A 21330-nucleotide genomic window follows, 5' to 3' on the forward strand; every position below is an offset into this window, starting at 1 on the left:
CTGGTATACATGTCCTCCATCCTGGTATATACATCCCCCATCCTGGTATATATGCTCCCCATCCTGGTATATATGCTCCCCATCCTGGTATATATGCTCCCCATCCTGGTATATATGCCCCCCATCATGGTATATATGTCCTCCATCCTGGTATATATGTCCTCCATCCTGGTATATACATCCCCCATCCTGGTATATATGCTCCCCATCCTGGTATATATGCCTCCCATCTCGGTATATATGCTCCCCATCCTGGTATATATGCCCCCCATCATGGTATATATGTCCTCCATCCTGGTATATATGTCCTCCATCCTGGTATATACATCCCCCATCCTGGTATATATGCTCCCCATCCTGGTATATATGCCCCCCATCATGGTATATATGTCCTCCATCCTGGTATATATGTCCTCCATCCTGGTATATACATCCCCCATCCTGGTATATATGCTCCCCATCCTGGTATATATGCCCCCCATCATGGTATATATGTCCTCCATCCTGGTATATATGTCCTCCATCCTGGTATATACATCCCCCATCCTGGTATATATGCTCCCCATCCTGGTATATATGCTCCCAATCCTGGGCCCCATCCTGGTATATTTGCGGCACCCCAGGGTCCTGGTCATCGCAGTGGTATTGCTTTCCTCCAGGGGAGAGTGATGCTATGTTTGGAGGCAAGAAAGGATAACTGCATCCAGGTATCACAAACATGCAACACATTCACACTCCAGGCCACCAGGGGGAGCTTCTGCTCCTATTTATTAGGTCACTCCCCACATATATATAACTGGTAGTCTGTAGGGAAAGTTAGTCAGTTCCAGTTAGGAGAAAGTTCCAGACAGTAGTCTGAGGAAGACAGAGGGTCAACGGAGCTGTGCATGCCCTCAGAGCTGCAGCTCCCAGAAAGAGACATTGGAAGGCAGATTTGTATTGCAGCGAGCGTGAAGGAAGTCGAAGCAAAGGAGAGGATACCAGAAGGGGACCAGCCCCGCTCAGGCTGCCTCCTTCTGAGGCACAGAACCCCGGTAGCCGGAACACCGAGGGAGCAAGGACCTCTACGCCTTATTTCAGAGACCGGCAGGACAGCTAATTGCAGGTTACCTGTCCGCACCTACACCCAGTAGGCACGGTGACAGCCACAGAGCCGGGTTATCTAAGAGACCCTATAAACAGGCTCAAGTCACCAGTCATACGGGTTTTGTCCTATCCTATACGGGGGACAGAGAGAGTGAAGTTTATGACAGATTACATTTCTGAGGGAGGACATGATGTTGGAGACAGCGGAAAGACAATCACTGGTGTTTTGTAATAATGCAGGTGTGATGTCAGAAGACAATGTGTGGAATTGGGCGTATGTACACAGTGACTGCACCAGCAGAATAGTGAGTGCAGCTCTGGAGTATAATACAGGAGGTAACTCAGGATCAGTAATGTAATGTATGTACACAGTGACTGCACCAGCAGAATAGTGAGTGCAGCTCTGGAGTATAATACAGGAGGTAACTCAGGATCAGTAATGTATGTACACAGTGACTGCACCAGCAGAATAGTGAGTGCAGCTCTGGGGTATAATACAGGATGTAACTCAGGATCAGTAATGTAATGTATGTACACAGTGACTGCACAAGCAGAATAGTGAGTGCAGCTCTGGAGTATAATACGGGAGGTAACTCAGGATCAGTAATGTATGTACACAGTGACTGCACAAGCAGAATAGTGAGTGCAGCTCTGGAGTATAATACGGGAGGTAACTCAGGACTAGTAATGTAATGTATGTACACAGTGACTGCACAAGCAGAATAGTGAGTGCAGCTCTGGAGTATAATACGGGAGGTAACTCAGGACCAGTAATGTAATGTATGTACACAGTGACTGCACCAGCAGAATAGTGAGTGCAGCTCTGGGGTATAATACAGGATGTAACTCAGGATCAGTAATGTAATGTATGTACACAGTGACTGCACAAGCAGAATAGTGAGTGCAGCTCTGGAGTATAATACGGGAGGTAACTCAGGACCAGTAATGTAATGCATGTACACAGTGACTGCACCAGCAGAATAGTGAGTGCAGCTCTGGGGTATAATACAGGATGTAACTCAGGATCAGTAATGTAATGTATGTACACAGTGACTGCACCAGCAGAATAGTGAGTACAGCTCTGGAGATGCTATTTATGATCAGTAAAGGATAACTATCTCACTGTTGTGTGAATGTGATGCACTATATTTTGTGGTTTGTTTTGTATTTTTGCTCATCAGTATTTTCGTTGTTCCCGACGTTAATGCCAGTGGCTCATTAGACAGATGACTCTTGCTCTGGGCATTGGACTTGTGTCCTTGTAACTAAACCTTCTGTAAGTCATGATGGGTTTAAACAATGTGACATTAACAAAGCCGAACATCTATTGTATCAGATAAGAGTGTTTAACGTCATGTGTCCACAATTGAAGCCGAATGTCTCTTTTATGAGCAGGCTTTGCCCGAAGCAGAAATTGTTTATGATCTGGGGAAGCAAAATCAGCCGCTGCCACCTCCTCCCAGATTAGAAGGGTTACATGGAGAAAAAAGAGCAAAAGATGTCAAATTAGCAGCGTGTACACGAAGAGACCAAGGTTAGTGTCCTCTCCTCTTTTACTGACTGATTACCTGACTTATGAACATTGCACCTCCGTGTGTGGCCAGAAGGCAGAATCATTACAACATTATTAAATGAAATGTTAATATCTTCTTCACTATTCGTGGGCAGGAATTGTGTATAAAATGATTGATGTGCAGAAATTACCGGGGATGATAATTAACAGAGATTTATCTTGAGCTCCAATTAAAAGTATGTAAAAGAGCCCCCACCTACTAAATGCCCTAAAGAGGGGTCCTTGGATCCATTGAAAAACTAGGGTGTGTACGGTATGTGTGATTCCACACGTGCTCCCTATATCTATAGGCCTCATGATCATGTACAAAGTGGTAAACTGGCGGTGCTCCCAGTTTAATGCTTTGTACATGATCAAAGGCAAACGACGCTGCAGTCAGTCAGCAGCTCTGACCAACAATTAGCAGTCACTGATTGGCTGCAGTGGTCACGTAACATCCACCTCATCCAGAAGAATGTTGTGAATTCTGTTCTTGGGCTCCCTCCGGTGGTTATAAGTGGTAGCGCTGCTGTCTGTCCTTCACAGCAGTCATCAGGTGTGTCCACTCTGGACTGGGCTATTTAGTCTGGCCTCACCCTTCAGTCAGTGCCAGTTGTCCATTGTATTCTGGAGGATTCACATCCCTTCATGGTTTCTCCTGCTTCCTGGTCTTTTCACCAAGATAAGTTCTGCTTGTTTTGCAGCCCACATGTTGTGGGCCTCATTGTTCAGTGCATTTCTTTTTTTTTCTTGTCCAGCTTAATCTGTGTAAGGATTTATGCAGTCAAGCTGGAATCTCTGGAGAGGCAGATATACCCTCCATATCTTTAGTTAGATGTGGAGTTTTTTGTATTTTCTGTGGTGGATATTTGCTAGTATTTTAATACTGACCACATAGTTCTCTGTCCTATCTTTCCTATTTAGCTAGATTGGCCTCCTTTGCTAAATTCTGATTTCAGTCTGTGTATGTTTTTTCCTCTCCTCTCACAGTCAATATTTGTGGGGGGCTGCCTATCCTTTGGGAATTTTCTCTGAGGCGAGATAGTTTTTCCTTTTCTATCTATAGGGTTAATTAGTCCTCCGGCTGTGTCGAGGTGTCTAGGATCAGTAGGTACATCCCACGGCTACTTCTAGTTGCGGTGTTAGGTTCAGGGTCCACGGTCAGTATAGATACCACCTTCTCCAGAGTACGTCTCATGCTACTCCTGGGCCACCAGATCATAACAGTACAACTGGCCAACAATGAGTTAACTGCGTCTCAGAAGAAGGGAAAGAAAGTGCTGAGCCATTTTTTTTTCTGTACTCTGTTGTGTTTTTTTTTCCTCTTTACCTCTGGGTGGTTCAGGAGTTTGGCGCTGGTATGGATGTTCAGGGACTTGCTTCTCGTGTGGATCAACTTGCTGCTAGAGTACAGGGTATTTCTGATTATATCGTGCAGACTCCAGCTTTAGAGCCTAGAATTCCAACTCCTGATCTGTTTTTTGGGGACAGGTCTAAATTTCTGAGCTTTAAAAATAACTGTAAACTGTTTTTTGCTCTGAAGCCCCGTTCCTCTGGTGATCCCATCCAGCAGGTTAAAATTGTCATATCTCTGTTGCGTGGCGACCCCCAGGATTGGGCATTTGCCCTGGAACCTGGGAATCCGGCGTTGCTTAATGTAGACGCCTTTTTTCTGGCGCTTGGGTTATTGTATGATGAACCTAACTCTGTAGAGCATGCTGAGAAAACCTTGTTGGCCCTGTGTCAGGGTCAAGAAGCGGCAGAATCATATTGCCAGAAATTTAGAAAATGGTCTGTCTTGACTAAATGGAATGAGGATGCTTTGGCGGCAATTTTCAGAAAGGGTCTTTCTGAATCCGTTAAAGATGTTATGGTGGGGTTCCCCACGCCTGCTGGTTTGAGTGATTCTATGTCTCTGGCCATTCAAATTGATCGGCGCTTGCGTGAGCGCAGAGTTGTGCACACTATGGCGTTGTCTTCCGAGCGGAGTCCTGAGCCTATGCAATGTGATAGGATTGTGTCTAGAGCTGAACGACAAGGATTCAGACGTCAGAATGGGTTGTGTTTTTACTGCGGCGATTCTGCTCATGTTATTTCTGATTGCCCTAAGCGTGTCAAGAGAATCGCTAGTTCCGTTACCATCAGTAGTACTGTACAACCTAAATTTCTGTTATCTGTGACCCTGATCTGCTCATTATCGTCATTTTCTGTCATGGCATTTGTGGATTCAGGCACCGCTTTAAATTTAATGGACTTAGAATTTGCCAGACGTTGTGGTTTCCCCTTGCAGCCTTTGCAGAGTCCTATCCCTTTGAGGGGCATTGATGCTACACCGTTGGCTAAAAATAAACCTCAGTTTTGGACACAGCTGACCATGTGCATGGCGCCAGCCCATCAGGAAGATTGTCGTTTTCTGGTGTTGCATAATTTGCATGATGCTATCGTGCTGGGTTTCCATGGTTACAGGTGCCTAATCCGGTATTAGATTGGAAATCTATGTCTGTGGCTAGTTGGGGTTGTCAGGGGGTTCATAATGATGTTCCTTTGATGTCGATTGCCTCCTCCCCCTCTTCTGAAGTTCCTGAGTTTTTGTCAGATTTCCAGGATGTCTTTGATGAGCCCAAGTCCAGTTCCCTTCCACCGCACAGGGACTGTGATTGTGTTATCGACTTGATTCCAGGTTGTAAGTTCCCTAAGGGTCGACTTTTCAACCTGTCTGTGCCAGAACATGCCGCCATGCGGAGTTATGTTAAGGAGTCCTTGGAGAAGGGGCATATTCGGCCATCTTCTTCTCCATTGGGATCAGGTTTCTTTTTTGTTGCCAAGAAGGATGGCTCTTTGAGACCCTGTATTGATTATCGCCTCTTGAATAAGATCAGGGTCAAATTCCAATACCCTTTGCCTTTGCTCTCTGATTTGTTTGCCAGGATTAAGGGTGCTAGTTGGTTTACTAAGATTGATCTTCGAGGGGCATATAATCTTGTTCGTATTAAGCAGGGCGACGAATGGAAAACTGCGTTCAATACGCCCGAGGGCCATTTTGAATATCTTGTGATGCCATTCGGACTCTCTAATGCTCCATCTGTGTTTCAGTCCTTCATGCATGATATATTTCGGAATTATCTTGATAAATTCATGATTGTGTATTTGGATGATATTTTGATTTTTTCGGATGATTGGGAGTCTCATGTGAAACAAGTCAGGATGGTATTTCAGATCCTTCGTGATAATGCCTTGTTTGTGAAGGGGTCTAAGTGCCTCTTTGGAGTACAGAAGGTTTCTTTTTTGGGCTTCATTTTTTCTCCCTCATCTATAGAAATGGATCCAGTTAAGGTTCAGGCCATTTATGATTGGATCCAGCCCACATCCGTGAAGAGCCTTCAGAAATTTTTGGGCTTTGCTCATTTTTATCGCCGTTTCATTGCCAACTTCTCCAGTGTGGTTAAACCCCTGACTGATTTGACGAAGAAAGGCGCTGATGTGACGAATTGGTCCTCTGCGGCCGTTTCTGCCTTTCAGGAACTTAAACGCCGATTTACTTCTGCCCCTGTCTTGCGTCAGCCGGATGTTTCTCTTCCTTTTCAGGTTGAGGTTGACGCTTCTGAGATTGGGGCAGGGGCCGTTTTGTCTCAGAGGAATTCTGATGGTTCCTTGATGAAACCGTGTGCCTTCTTCTCTCGAAAATTTTCGCCTGCGGAACGCAATTATGATGTCGGTAATCGTGAGTTGTTGGCTATGAAGTGGGCATTTGAGGAGTGGCGACATTGGCTTGAGGGGGCTAAACATCGTATTGTGGTCTTGACCGATCATAAGAATCTGATTTACCTCGAGTCTGCCAAACAGCTGAATCCTAGACAGGCCCGATGGTCCCTGTTTTTCTCCCGTTTTGATTTTGTTGTCTCGTATCTTCCGGGTTCTAAGAATGTTAAGGCTGATGCCCTCTCTAGGAGTTTTTTGCCTGATTCCCCTGAGGTCCTTGAGCCGGTCGGCATTCTAAAGGAGGGGGTGATTCTTTCTGCCATCTCCCCTGATTTACGACGGGTTCTTCAGGAATTTCAGGCTGATAAACCTGACCGCTGTCCAGTGGGGAAACTGTTTGTTCCTGATAGATGGACTAGTAGAGTGATTTCTGAGGTTCATTGTTCTGTGTTGGCTGGCCATCCTGGGATTTTTGGTACCAGAGATTTGGTTAGTAGGTCATTTTGGTGGCCTTCTTTGTCACGGGATGTGCGCTCCTTTGTGCAGTCCTGTGGGACTTGTGTGCGGGCCAAACCTTGCTGCTCACGCGCCAGTGGGTTGCTTTTGCCTTTGCCGGTCCCCAAGAGGCCTTGGACGCATATTTCTATGGATTTTATTTCAGATCTTCCGGTTTCCCAGAGGATGTCGGTTATCTGGGTGGTTTGTGACCGGTTTTCTAAGATGGTTCATTTGGTACCTTTGCCTAAATTACCTTCCTCTTCTGAGTTGGTTCCGTTGTTTTTTCAGCATGTGGTTCGTTTGCATGGCATTCCGGAGAATATTGTGTCCGATAGAGGTTCCCAGTTTGTTTCCAGGTTTTGTAAATATAATTTGGCCTGCACTCTAAATTTAGATCGGGGTGCTGGTGAGACAGACCGTAAGGTCTAGTATCAGTATTATTGAAATCCACCGCACTCCCTGTGTGGAATATCTTAGAAACAAAAGGATTTTTTTAAATTTGCTAATTTATTCAAGTGAAAAACAGAAAATCAAATGTGACAGATCAAATAGTAGACAGTATAAGCGACTGAGTGATTTGACGTTTCGACCCTCCCGGGTCTTACTCTAAAGTTGCACTTAATCCAGGATTTATGAGAGGATGTTATCCCTGTAGTGTCAAGGGGCAGGTACAGTCTTTTTGATACCAAGTATGGCCTGATAGTTGATTTCTCTCTGAGTATGACCTTGCTGAGGAATAGCAGCGGTGCATCAGCATCTTGCTGCTGTTTGCATACGCGATTCAAATAGAAAGTTGGTATGTCACTGCATGCCTTCCCACAGGACGCAGGAGCGCTATCCCCCATCCACTAAGGGTACTAAGCCTACATGTCCACCAGCAAGACGCAGTTGCGCCGCTGTTACCCCACTACAAGGCTTTATCCAGAACTGGCAAATCCATTAAACCACATACAACTTACCAGCAATTTAAGGCTGATACATTGGCACCTGCAAAAAAGGTTGTCTCCAGTGACATACCAACTTTCTATTTGAATCGCGTATGCAAACAGCAGCAAGACGCTGATGCACCGCTGCTATTCCTCAGCAAGGTCATACTCAGAGAGAAATCAACTATCAGGCCATACTTGGTATCAAAAAGACTGTACCTGCCCCTTGACACTACAGGGATAACATCCTCTCATAAATCCTGGATTAAGTGCGACTTTAGAGTAAGACCCGGGAGGGTCGAAACGTCAAATCACTCAGTCGCTTATACTGTCTACTATTTGATCTGTCACATTTGATTTTCTGTTTTTCACTTGAATAAATTAGCAAATTTCAAAAAATCCTTTTGTTTCTAAGATATTCCACACAGGGAGTGCGGTGGATTTCAATAATACTGTTTCCAGGTTTTGGCGGGCCTTTTGTGCTAGGCTGGGCATTGATTTGTCTTTTTCTTCCGCATTTCATCCTCAGACAAATGGCCAAACCGAGCGAACTAACCAGACTTTGGAAACTTATTTGAGATGCTTTGTGTCTGCCGATCAGGATGATTGGGTGGCTTTCTTGCCATTGGCCGAGTTTGCCCTTAATAATCGGGCTAGTTCTGCTACCTTGGTTTCACCTTTTTTTTTGTAATTCTGGGTTTCATCCTCGTTTTTCTTCGGGGCAGGTTGAGCCTTCTGATTGTCCTGGGGTGGACTCTGTGGTTGACAGGTTGCAGCAAATTTGGGCTCATGTTGTGGACAATTTGGTCTTGTCTCAGGAGGAGGCTCAGCGTTTTGCTAACCGTCGGCGGCGTGTGGGTTCCCGGCTTCGGGTTGGGGATTTGGTCTGGTTGTCTTCCCGTCATGTTCCTATGAAGGTTTCTTCCCCTAAGTTCAAGCCTCGGTTTATTGGTCCTTATAGGATTTCTGAGATTATCAATCCAGTGTCTTTTCGTTTGGCCCTTCCAGCCTCTTTTTCCATCCACAATGTTTTTCATAGATCTTTGTTGCGGAAATATGTGGTACCTACTGTCTCCTTCCCCACAATCCTGTAGATTGTAAGCCCGCAAGGGCAGGGTCCTCTTCCAGCTGTACCAGTCTGTCATTGTTAGTTTTGTTTACTGTAAGTGATATTTGTATTTTGATGTAACCCCTTCTCATGTACAGCACCATGGAATTAATGGTGCTATATAAATAAACAATAATAATAATAATAATAATAATACCTGTCGTTCCCTCTGTTGATCCTCCTGCCCCGGTGTTGATTGATGGGGAGTTGGAGTATGTTGTTGAGAAGATCTTGGATTCTCGTTTTTCAAGGCGGAGGCTTCAGTATCTTGTCAAGTGGAAGGGTTATGGCCAGGAGGATAATTCTTGGGTTGTTGCCTCTGATGTTCATGCTGACGATTTGGTTCATGCCTTCCATTTGGCTCGTCCTGATCGGCCTGGGGGCTCTGGTGAGGGTTCGGTGACCCCTCCTGAAGGGGGGGGGGGTACTGTTGTGAATTCTGTTCTTGGGCTCCCTCCGGTGGTTATAAGTGGTAGCGCTGCTGTCTGTCCTTCACAGCAGTTATCAGGTGTGTCCACTCTGGACTGGGCTATTTAGTCTGGCCTCACCCTTCAGTCAGTGCCAGTTGTCCATTGTATTCTGGAGGATTCACATCCCTTCATGGTTTCTCCTGCTTCCTGGTCTTTTCACCAAGATAAGTTCTGCTTGTTTTGCAGCCCACATGTTGTGGGCCTCATTGTTCAGTGCATTTCTTGTTTTTTCTTGTCCAGCTTAATCTGTGTAAGGATTTATGCAGTCAAGCTGGAATCTCTGGAGATGCAGATATACCCTCCATATCTTTAGTTAGATGTGGAGTCTTTTGTATTTTCTGTGGTGGATATTTGCTAGTATTTTAATACTGACCGCATAGTTCTCTGTCCTATCTTTCCTATTTAGCTAGATTTGCCTCCTCTGCTAAATCCTGTTTTCAGCCTGTGTATGTTTTTTCCTCTCCTCTCACAGTCAATATTTGTGGGGGGCAGCCTATCCTTTGGGAATTTTCTCTGAGGTGAGATAGTTTTCCCTTTTCTATCTATAGGGTTAATTAGTCCTCCGGCTGTGTCGAGGTGTCTAGGATCAGTAGGTACATCCCACGGCTACTTCTAGTTGCGGTGTTAAGTTCAGGGTCCGCGGTCAGTATAGATACCACCTTCTCCAGAGTACATCCAATGCTACTCCTGGGCCACCAGATCATAACAGAAGAAGTCAGGAGTCTTGCGAGGGATGTAAGGAGGCACAGCGCTAATCCGGTAATTTAATCTCAATTTTTTCCCTCCACCTTGGGTCTATTTAGATTGCGTTTTAAAATAGCCTAAAACCCCTTTAATTAGAAGAGACTCATTAATTGGTCTGTTGCCTTTATTTCATGTTAAAGTATTACAGTCAAAATGTTTCGAGCAAGGATCAAGCAGTGGATTGTTAGAATTTTTGAATAGTTGGACCAAACAACTGTATCTTTAGTTAAAGGTTTATTCCGAACATTTAAAGTCATCACCTGCCTAAAGAATAGTTGATAAATTGCAGATCAGTGGGGATCTTAACACTGGGACAGTTGTTTTTTGAGAACATGGCTCTGAAATACTCCCTTAGAAAGGATCGGTGGTCACACATGGGCTCTGTACTCTATCTTTGGCAGACCACGAGAGAAATAATAGATTAGTCATCACCGGCCACCACACCTTCCTTTGGGACATTTCAGAGAACTGTTTTTGAGATGGGTAGGGGTTCCCGTAGTTGGACACGTTCCCATCCACAAGTTATCACATATTCTTTAGATAGGTGATGACTTTTAACGTCGGGAATAACCCGGGACCTTGATGAATAATTGGTAGAACATTTATAAAGAGATTGGTGGGTGAAAAGAATCTTTTTTTACGGACTCTCACAAACATATTCACACTCAAAACTTTTCTATCTCATTAGGCACCTTAGAGCCTGACCAAGAAAGTGATACAGAATTTGGTGTTTTTGGAAAAAAAGTAATCGTCTACGTATCTGACCCATCAAAAGACGACACGATATCCAACGAAAAGTCAGCAGAGGACATCCGCCGCTCCATTCAACACATCCACTCCGCTATACAGGCAAAGAGAGAAGCTGCAAAGCTTAGAAAAGACCAGCCTTGTGCGAGACGTTCAGCAAGCGGCAAACATTTAATGAAACTGTTACCCTTGTGTGCCGTAGACAAGGCTTATGAAAATCGGGAGAAATATGACAGTCTCATGAAGAACAGGAATCTGGTGATTAAGATGCACGACGACAGAAAACGAGCGAAATATAACATCGGAGAGTTTCTGGCAAACAAAACTAAAGGGGTCGTAGAGCAGCATGCGATGGATTCTCTGACCATACAGCAGCAAGCACAAGGCAACATCTTGGACAATTCCAACTTCATGGACAAAGTCAAATATAGACACAGACAATTCTGTAAGCAAAAAGAGGCAAAGAGGTCGGAACATCTACTGGCTAAAGAGTTTAATCTACACCACTTGTCTGTCACCAAGACTTTGATCAGACATGACCGGATGATCAGAAGCCAGGAGGAGATGAAGGAGAAGATCGGACAAGTACAAGCTTTGAAAGAAGACCATGAAAGGCAAAAGGAATTTACAAAGTGTATCCAGGAGCACAGGTAATGCTCCACACCCACCTGCTTGACCCACGGTGAAAGCAATGGTGTCAGTGATACCATGAATGTTGACTGATCGCCCAAGACCAAGGAAGGGTAGCGCAGTGGTTGAGTGATGAGAACAAGGTCATTGTAAATTAGGCCAAAAATTACATAACTTTAAGGGATGAGGAAGTGGCGATCGCACCATTATCCACCCAAAAGACCCTTCTCCAAAATAACAGTACTATCTTGGTGAGGAGGGCTTGACCCATAAACAACACATATGACTTACCCACATTAGCAGTGATAATTATATGATCGTTCGGTTCTTACTGCTAGGGTCCCACCAATCTACGAGAATGACCCAGTGGTCGTGCATGAACACTACTGTTCCATTCATACTCTATAGGACCAACAAAGAGAAAAGTGGTTGTGCTCATGAATGACCATCACTCCATTCAAATGGGGTACCGGGACCCACTTTCTTCAGATTGATGTGAGTCCAGGCAATGGGACCCCCATTTTCTTACATGTATCGCCTATCCTTTTAGTCAACCCTAGCCCTAATCCATTGAACATCTCACCACTGATATATCATACAGATAAAACGCTTCAAGGGATATTAACCACCTACCAAAGCACAATCCATGTTCTCCTGGTGTCTCCCTCCAAAAGGGCATCCAGTGACACGACCATGTAGACGGGTCCGGTTAGTAACATTGACAAGACTTCACCAACATTTCCCAGGAATCTTGATGATCCACATGAACGGATAAATGACGGGACTTTACTCTTAAGGTACTGACTCTTCACCCGGTGTGTGTGATCAAGCTGCAAGTGTGCAGCGTCTTAACTGTTCCTTTTTTATACAAAGTCTGTTATTTTAACATAGTGTACTATTTAGCTAACTATTGAGCTGACTATCTGGACTATACACCTATCTGAATATACAACTATAGGGTTTACCAGCGCGAAATATACCTATATTTATTGTTTGCAACATTGACAGGACGGTTAGAATCCTCTTTGGTTCTACTGATTTTTCATTAGTGGTCGGGCGTTTTGTACTATGTCCTCGCAGTAATAATGGAAATGTGTATTTTTTTTGGACTCAATGTCATTGTTCTGTTTCCATCAGTATTCCCTTTTTTACTCTTGTGAATTTTGGCATCCAAGGGATAACCTGGTAAAACTATTCTGTAAACTTGAGGAACTGTGAATTTTTTTAATTCTTGCTTTTCCTTAATTATTTCCTATTTCCTTAATTTTTTATTGCTTTTCTTTCCTTACTTTTCCTTATTTTTTTTTTCCTTACTTTTTCCCTTATTTTTTATTGCTTGCTTTTCCTTACTTTTCCAGCCACATCCATTTATTTGTAACTTGGATAAATGAAGGTGTTTCTAGGCAGATTTCCTATTTAAGGGCTGTAAATTCCGTTTGACAGCCTCTCTGGAACATCCATTAACATCCATACTGGTTGTCACCCAGCTTTTTCAGACTCAGTCATAACTGGGTGCCCATGTACCATGGTTCCTTATGGTGGAGGATGCCATCTGGGCGGTTTGGCTACCTCATTTCAGTCCAGGAGGCCCCACTTTTTACAGGAGCCTTCCAGTTGTTGGCACGTATGAATGTTGGCCAGAGACACATATGAAACATCAATATTTATTTGGTGGCTTCCTGATTCTCCCACGACTTGAGATGTTTGGAAAAAGAAGGATCGGACATGTTAAACTCCAAAATGCCTGATCTTTTGCTGTCAAGGCAGAATAGCCACTGCCAGCCTTCTTTGATAGCGACTTACACCACAATGTGCATCCGAATGTGCATGTGAATAGAGGATCAGGAGGAATAATAAAGCTGTACAAAGTGCGTCACCACCTTGAAATGCACTTAATTTTTAACAATTTGAACAGACTGGTTTGGAAACCTTCTAAAATCCACTATTAACACATTTTGAGTTAATATCTCCATCAATTAGCCAAAAGTTGCAACGAGTGTGTCCGGAGGACCCGACACATATGCCACCATGTAATGCTCCATGTCTCCTGTGGGGGTGCTGCAGGAGAATGTAACACTTTCCTTGGAGATTACAGTTGATTGCATTAGAGGGGACTCTTCTCAGTGGACCATAAAAGCAGACAAGTTTTTAATTGTGAAGAAATACTTTTTTGTACCTTTTTACATTAAATTTTCTCTTATATAAAAGTCGTTACAGGGGCGAAATGAAGAAATGTCAATGTAATTTACTAAATATTGCAGAATATTAGATCCGGCCGGGCCTGAGCGCTTCATGTACATGGTGCAAAAGGAAATCAATTGTAGTCCTTGAATGTGGAGACAAAGGTTTTACATTTTCAATCTTTCTTTTTTGTTGTTTGCAGGCAGCTGGTGCTCCAGATTGAAAACGCTTCTGAAAAGGTCGCGCTGGGGTCTGCTGTTCTGCAGAACGCTAATGACAGGTTACACGAAGCCCGGGCTCATGTCACAGCCATGAAGGGTCAGCGCGTCACCACCGAACCTATGTACAAAGTGCCCGTGAAGCAGCCGCTTTCCAAGGGGATACAAATAAAGCACGGCTGCACTTAACATAAGCGTAGGCCGACGCCGACAGGACAGCGGGCACCCGAGGACACACGGGAATTTTACATTGAGGATTTTATTTTTATGGTTTTGAATTTTTTTTAATTGCCAAACTGATTAAAATTACTAGATTTTCAATAATCCGAAGCCTGACACGTGTCTGACCTGTATGTTAAGACTTTTGTGTAGCAAAAGGAAGTGCAAAACAGCAGCTAAAAATGTCACACGGTGGGCTGCGCCTGTTACTGTTTTTTTGTATTGGGCCTTGGAGCTTTAAATGGGATTATCTGGGACTTTAACATTGATGGCCTATCCTTAGGGTACGTCATTAATGTCTGATCGGTGGGGGTCCAACACCCGGCACCACCGCCAATCATCTGCTCTCTGTATCGCCATGGTCGGAGCCGCACAGCACAGCTCCGTCTACTGTGTAGTGGCTGCGGATGGGTACTGCACATTCAAACCAAGAGAGGCTGGGTGTAGTACCTGTCCGCGGCCACTATGGAGTAGACGGCGCTGTGCTGGGCGGCTCCGGCCGCTGCCGATCCTGGAAACAGCTGATTGATGGAGGTGCCGGGTGTCGGACCCCCACCAATCTGTTATTGATGAACTGTCCTAATAATAGTTAAGTGCATATAACCCACCTGTGAGTGTGGAGATGCTGCCTGGTGACAGCCAGGATGCGATATTAATATAACATCTCCTACTATTAATGTGAACTGCAACAATACAAATCCAAGGTAAAAGTATTTGCCCCTTGGAGGCGTCGGGATTTGGTTACCATCTGCATCACTCCAGTGGTCTACGATAATTTGTGATCTCCGAGTCTCTGCTGTCTGTCAGTATTTTGTGGGGGGAGACGCTTTTCCCAGAGCAGACGATTAATTTAGTGACTACGTGCAACAACGTATTCCTCTGGGAACGGTGTATACACAATTATACTCACGGCCATACAGATATCCTGCCTGACGCTGACAGGGGGAGGATCTGGACGAGCCGTCGTATGCATTCAGAGGAAGGTTGGCAGCTCTTCAGAGGGCTTCCTTGGACAGACTTTGTGCAAGTCACTCCATTTACCAGCTCCCAGGAAAAACCCGGACCTCCCAGGAATCTGGACTTATGCTGGTCCCCCTGGGCTGAGTGCACAAAGTGACTGCTTGCCGGTGGAGCGGACTGGCAGAGGATAGTCGGAATGATGGGTCAATAGTACCAAAAGGCCAGGTTCAGAAACAGAGTCGTATGAAAGTAGATTAGTCAAAATATAAGCCAAGGCCTAAGATGGTAATAGATAACTACGTGCAAAGAAGTGAACTAGACGGTATAACTTCCCACAGGTGAAGTACATCCCCAGGGCTCCCGGTGTGTAGATGGTGGATGGTGAGAGGTGCAGTAAAGAACGAGGACACAGGTTTGCAGTCTCTTTACCTTGTTTACTGAAGACTTCAGCATCCGCAGTCCAGAGCACCAGAACACAGGGCAGGCAGGATCTGGCCGGCTTGAAGGCAAGTTAGGAGTCCCCTTACCCAGGTGGAAATCAAAAGCGCCGTGGTGTTGTAGTTCCTTACGGCTTAAAGCTCCACATAAGGTCCTCACAGATGTTATCTCTCTCTCTGTCCCCGGGTAGGATAGGACATAACCCGTATGACTGATGGCTTGAGGCTGTGTATAGGAACTCTAGCATGCCCCGGCCTCTGACGGGTGCCACCGTGAATCCTGGGTGTTAGGTCGGACAGGTAACTTGGAGTTCAGCTGTCCTGCCGGTCTCTGATGTAAGCCATAGAGGTCCTTACACCCTCGGTGTTCCGGCTACCGGTCTCTGCGCCTCAGAAGGAGGCAGCCTGCTCGGGGCTGGTCTCCCCCTGGTATTCTCTCCTGTGCTTTGCTCTCCTGCACGCTCTCTGCAATGTATTCGGCTTTCTCAATGTCTCTTTCCAGGAGCTGCTGCACTGCGGCTACACCGCACCGTAAACCCTCTGCTGCCTCAGACTGATCCAGTCCGTCTCCTGACTGGTCCTGCCTGGAACTGACTCACTTTCCCTCCAGACTACCAGTTATATATATATGGGGAGTCACCTAGCAAGTAGGATCAAAAGCTCCCCCTGGTGGCCTGGAGTGTGAATGTGTTGCATGTTTGTGGTACCTGGTTACAGTTATCCCTTCTTGCCTTCAAACATAACATCACTCTCCCTGTGAGAAAAGCAATGCTACTGTGATGACCAGGTCCCTGGGGCGCCATACTAGCGTATGTACCTGGTACTGCAGCGCAGCGCCAATCCATTGAATAGGACTGAGCAGCAAAAAGCTGCAGTACCAGGCACAGGCAATATCAAGGCTTTGCCTGAAAAACAATGTAGTGGATGCTCAATGTTTGGTCGGGAAGCCAATCTATCTGGGGTCTATGCTAAGGAGTGATCATCTATATATATATAATCGTCTAAGGGGTACTTCCGTCTGTCTGTCTGTCTGTCTGTCACAGCACAGTCTGCTCGCAAATTCGCCCCTTCCTACTCTCTGTCAGTGCCCCCTCCAGTCAGCGCTCACACAGGGTTAATGGCTGCGTTACACCGCGTTATGCCGCAGTGCTATTAACCCTGTGTCACCAACTTTTTACTATTGATGCTGCCTATACAGTATCAATAGTAAAAAGATCTAATGTTAAAAAAAAATAAAAAAAATAAAAAAATCATTATATTCTCACCTTCCGGCGCCTTTCCTCGCGACGCTCCGGTTCAAAGAATGCATTGCGGTCTCGCGAGACCACTACGTCATCATCTCGCAAGACCGCAATGCATTCTAGGGACCAGAGTGTCATGAGGAGCATCGCTAAACGCCTGGCCTGGATCCGTTGGCCGCCGGAAGGTGAGTATTTGACTTTTTTATTTTAATTCTTTTTTTAACAGGGATATGGTGCCCACATTGCTATATACTACGTGGGCTGTGTTATATACTGCATGGCCTGTGTTATATACTGCGTGGGCTGTGTTTTATACTACGTCTCTGTGCTATATACTACATGGGCTGTGGTATATACTACATGGCTGTGCAATATATTACTTGGCTGGGCAATATACTACGTGGCTGGGCAATACACTACGTGGCTGTGTTATATACTGCGTGGGCTGTGCTGTATACTATGTGGCTGTGTTATATACTATGTGGGCTGTGTTATACACTGCGTGGGCTGTGCTATATACTACGTGGCCTGCGCTATATACTATATGGGCTGTGCTATAAACTATGTGGATTTGCAATATAATACGTGGCTGTGCTGTATATTACGTGGCTGTGCTATATACTACGCGGCTGTGTTATATACTACGTGGGCTGTGCTATATACTATGTGGCTATGTAATATATGTGGCTGGGCAATATACTACGTGGCCATGCTATATACTACGTGGGCTGTGTTATATACTGTGTGGGCTGTGCTATATACTACGTGGGCTGTGCTATATACTACGTGGGCTGTGCTATATATGTGGCTGTGCTATACACTGTGTGGGCTGTGTTATATACTACGTGGCCTGTGCTATATACTACGTGGCCTGTGCTATAAACTACGTGGACTGTGTTATATGCTATGTGGGCTGTTATATACTACATGGGCTGTGTTATACGCTACTTGGCTATGCTATATTTCTCTGCTGTATTTGTGCATCATGAATCGTGGTATGTGTTAAAGAGGGGGGCGCACTGAGACTCTTTCACTCGGGCCCTCAAAAACCTGGAGCATGGAGCAGGCCCTGGCTTCACTGATTGGTCACGCCCGGCCGCCTGGGAACAATCAGCGACAGATGCAGTCTGCCCGCATATTGGCGCGGAATTTGAACCACGCTTTGCTAATTGGTCCCGGCCGGCCGAATCCTGTGTATAAACTGCATTATTCTGAAAACTTCATAAGTAAACTACATACATATTCTAGAATACCCGATGCATTAGAATCGGGCCACCATCTAGTCTATGTATAAGTCCCAAGATCCATCATACATGTAGAGCAGATGTCCTGTGCTCCATACATGATGGATACTGACTACACAAGTGACATCTCCAACAATCACAGTTAATACTAGCTCTGATCCCTGCAATTTAACCAAGTGAATGCTGTTGTCTATTTCTTTAAGTGGTATGATTTAGGGAAGAGACATGTACTCGCCCACTGGTCCACCACGCCGCGATCATGGGTTGCTGATGGCTTTAAAAAAAGTAAAAAAAATTCAATTTTTGGAACAATTTCACGGGTACCAACGCTATCGGCCATGACTGTATGTGTATAACTATACTACTTTGGAAATGCCGTAATCGCCCTGATCTGGAGAATCTGGTTAGCGGTCATGTTTACTGCACAATGAACGCCGTAAAAACAAAACCCAGAAAGCAATGGTGGTATGGCATTTTTTCCCCACTGTTTTACCCCACTTAGAGTCTTTTTTTTTTCTTCAAGTTTTCAGTACATTATATGGTAAAGTGAATGGAATCATTGAAAAGTTCAACTCATCCTGCAATATAAAAAAAAGTTTCATAAAACTGTGTCTAAAGAAAAATAAGAAAGAAGGAGGGGAAACAAGGAAAGCACAAAGACGACAATTGGCGTAGTGCTGAAGGGGTTAATATGTGAATTGCGGAACCATCAGGGGCCATATTGTACCTGTGATTGCAGGGATATTGTGTGTCACCATGCAGGCTCCATGCACCGCTCTGCTGTGTGAATAAAGCCTTAATGAACGGTGACGCAGCCCTCTGCGCAGGTTTTTTTTTTACCAGCGTTTCTTCCTCTGCTTGCTGCGATCCTAATGGCTATGCTTCAAAAACAAATCAGGTTGTTTGTGTAATAAATCAGCGTCGGTGCATCTAATGCCGGCTGTAGATCCCGCTGACAGGCCCGCACATTATCTCATTTCAGGTTCTCCCGGCTCTGGTAGTGAAGCAATCCAATTAATGAAGAAAGCAGCGATATTGAGTGACAGGGCGACGGCTGAACGCGGCATCATCAATGTTGATGCTTTTTTTCCCTTTATTTGTTATTTTACATGAGCGCACTGCCATCTATGAAACGTGTGTGCACTGAAGACAAGCAGATTTCAGCCCTTTGGGGGGTTTATTTATGTATTCATGAGATCCACCATCATTATTTCGCTTAGTGTCCCTTATTACCATAAAATAGTAATTTCATCTTACAGGTGGGAGTTTATACTTTTGCAACCTTTTTATTGCTTCAGTGCCTCTAAAATAAAAAAAACGATGCAGCCATGCTAATAGTCTTGAGTAAAATTTAAACTACCGTTTTGTGTATTCAGCTCCTATGCAGAGCTATGAAATGTCAGGCATGACTATATGCATATGGATATTAAACAAACCCTGATCATGCATTCATATATTATTTTGATGACTTATAGACAGCAGATGATGAGACAGGGGGAGTGGGAAAACACCTGACTACAGGATCAGACTAAAAGGACTTTGTAGTCTGTTACCATGGAGACACAAAACTCTTTCTAGGGGCTGCAGACACAAAATGGATACAACTCCCCTGGAGAGGTGGTTGTCATATTCTGGATGAGCAGTTCTTTAGGCAGCATGGACAAGTGGCGTAGGTACAGCAAGGCAAGCTAGATGGAACAACGGAGGCAGATGTGGCAGAAATGGAACAATGGCATCCGGTCTAGTGGAAATGGAACAACGGCAGAAGAGCTGGAACAGCAATGTAGCAGAGTTGACCTGCAGAGCTGTCCAACTTGATGTAGCAATGTTGGAACCATGGAATAGCATCGTTACGCACCAGTCGCGGGATCTGCTCCCCTCTCCCTGGTTCGCTGAACTCTGGTGTGCTCTACATCGTGTGTTGCAGATGGCCCGGCGCTCTCCTATGTGATCATCTGCTAAAGCCTATATTAGGCTCCCCAAGACACGCCTGGGTCTTGGTATTAAGACTTTTAGTGTTCCTGAGTCCTGTCTGCCTGCAACCTCCAGTATTCCTGCTACCTGTTCCTGGTCTTCCAGGACTTTTGTTACCTGTTCCCTGTCTCCTGCAGCGTCCATTAAGTCTCCTGTCAGCCTGTGACTTCCAGGACCTCTACTACATTTTCCCGGTCTTCCAGGACTTTTGGTACCTGTTCACTGTCTCCTGCAGCTTCCATTAAGTCTCCTGTCAGCCTGCGACTTCTAGGACCTCTACTACATTTTCCTGGTCTTCCAGGACTTTTGTTACCTGTTCCCTTTCTCCTGTAGCTTCCATTAAGTCCCCTGTCTGCCTGCGACTTCCAGGACCTCTACTACATTTTCCCGGTCTTCCAGGATCTCTACTACCTGTTCCCAGTCTCCTGTTTGCCTGTGGATTCCAGGACCCTGGTTACCTGTCTGCGGTCTCCAGGACCTCTGATATCTGTTGCCCACGTGCCTCAACCACCTGCTGCACCGATGCCTATGGCCCGTGTGCCTTCCCAATCCTAGAGCTATGAGGATCCACCTCACCTAGTGAGCCTAACGATCACATGTAGCTAGGTAGCAGATGATCTAGATGTAGATGACATTTCAAAGGCTAAGTAGTGGCAACATGCCAACGACCTGAATACTCAGGCAGAGTGACATAGGACGAGTTTGCTGCAAAGGAGCAGAGGGACCTGTGTCAGACTGCAGAGGATGCACCTGTGCTGGAACAAGGAGAGGTGAGTATATGGTAAGACATTTTTTAATCAAGACTATTTACAAAGTTGTGTCATTTTTTTATAATTTTAGACTCATGTAGTTAAGCTGTTTCTTCTTATTAAGTATGACAATACATAGATTTTCATTGGAGCTGTAGGCACATAATGGTCAAATGTTTCTTAATCAAACGATTTGCCAAGTTGCTTCATTGCTTTTTTTAATTTTAGATGAATGAAGATTGAGTCGAAATGCAAAATCTAATACACCCAGTACCGAGACATTCATAAATCTGGTCTTATATAGTGGGAGAGCCATTGGGTCCCCGTCAAGCTCAAAGGCCCGGGTGCAACAGCTGATTCAGATCCTTCATGAAAACAAACTCCTGCGCTTGGTATAATAAAGTTAATAATTCATGAGTTTATAATTCCTCAAAATATGCCCAAATCATTTGACTAGAATTTCCGCTGCTGTTATTTTTTTGTTTTTAGCTCTTTTTACAAACTGCATTTTTACATATTTTCTGGTTCTCGGCTGGCAATACCAGGAAGTGTTGTCCTAGATAGACGTAAAAGTGAATGCAATTATTTCAAGCGAGCACTTTGAAGTCTCTGCGTCTTTTTTTTTTTTTCCTGCTCTGAATTCATAA

General features: G+C 44.8%; 1 protein-coding gene across 3 annotated transcripts in view; it reads left to right on the forward strand.

The window, feature by feature from the left end:
- LRRIQ3 (leucine rich repeats and IQ motif containing 3) overlaps window positions 1–14194 on the forward strand; it is a 48601-nt gene extending 34407 nt beyond the window's left edge. For all 3 annotated transcript variants that reach the window (XM_077277334.1, XM_077277335.1, XM_077277333.1), the window contains exons 7-9: window positions 2482–2620; window positions 10772–11480; window positions 13844–14194. In XM_077277334.1, the coding sequence (XP_077133449.1) occupies window positions 2482–2620; window positions 10772–11480; window positions 13844–14048 (1053 nt within the window). In that variant the 3' untranslated portion in view covers window positions 14049–14194. The remainder of the gene's footprint in view (window positions 1–2481; window positions 2621–10771; window positions 11481–13843) is intronic.
- The last annotated feature ends 7136 nt before the right edge of the window (window positions 14195–21330 follow it).

The sequence above is a fragment of the Ranitomeya variabilis genome, chromosome 8, assembly GCF_051348905.1.
Source record: "Ranitomeya variabilis isolate aRanVar5 chromosome 8, aRanVar5.hap1, whole genome shotgun sequence".
Classification (NCBI taxonomy): Eukaryota; Metazoa; Chordata; class Amphibia; order Anura; family Dendrobatidae; genus Ranitomeya; species Ranitomeya variabilis.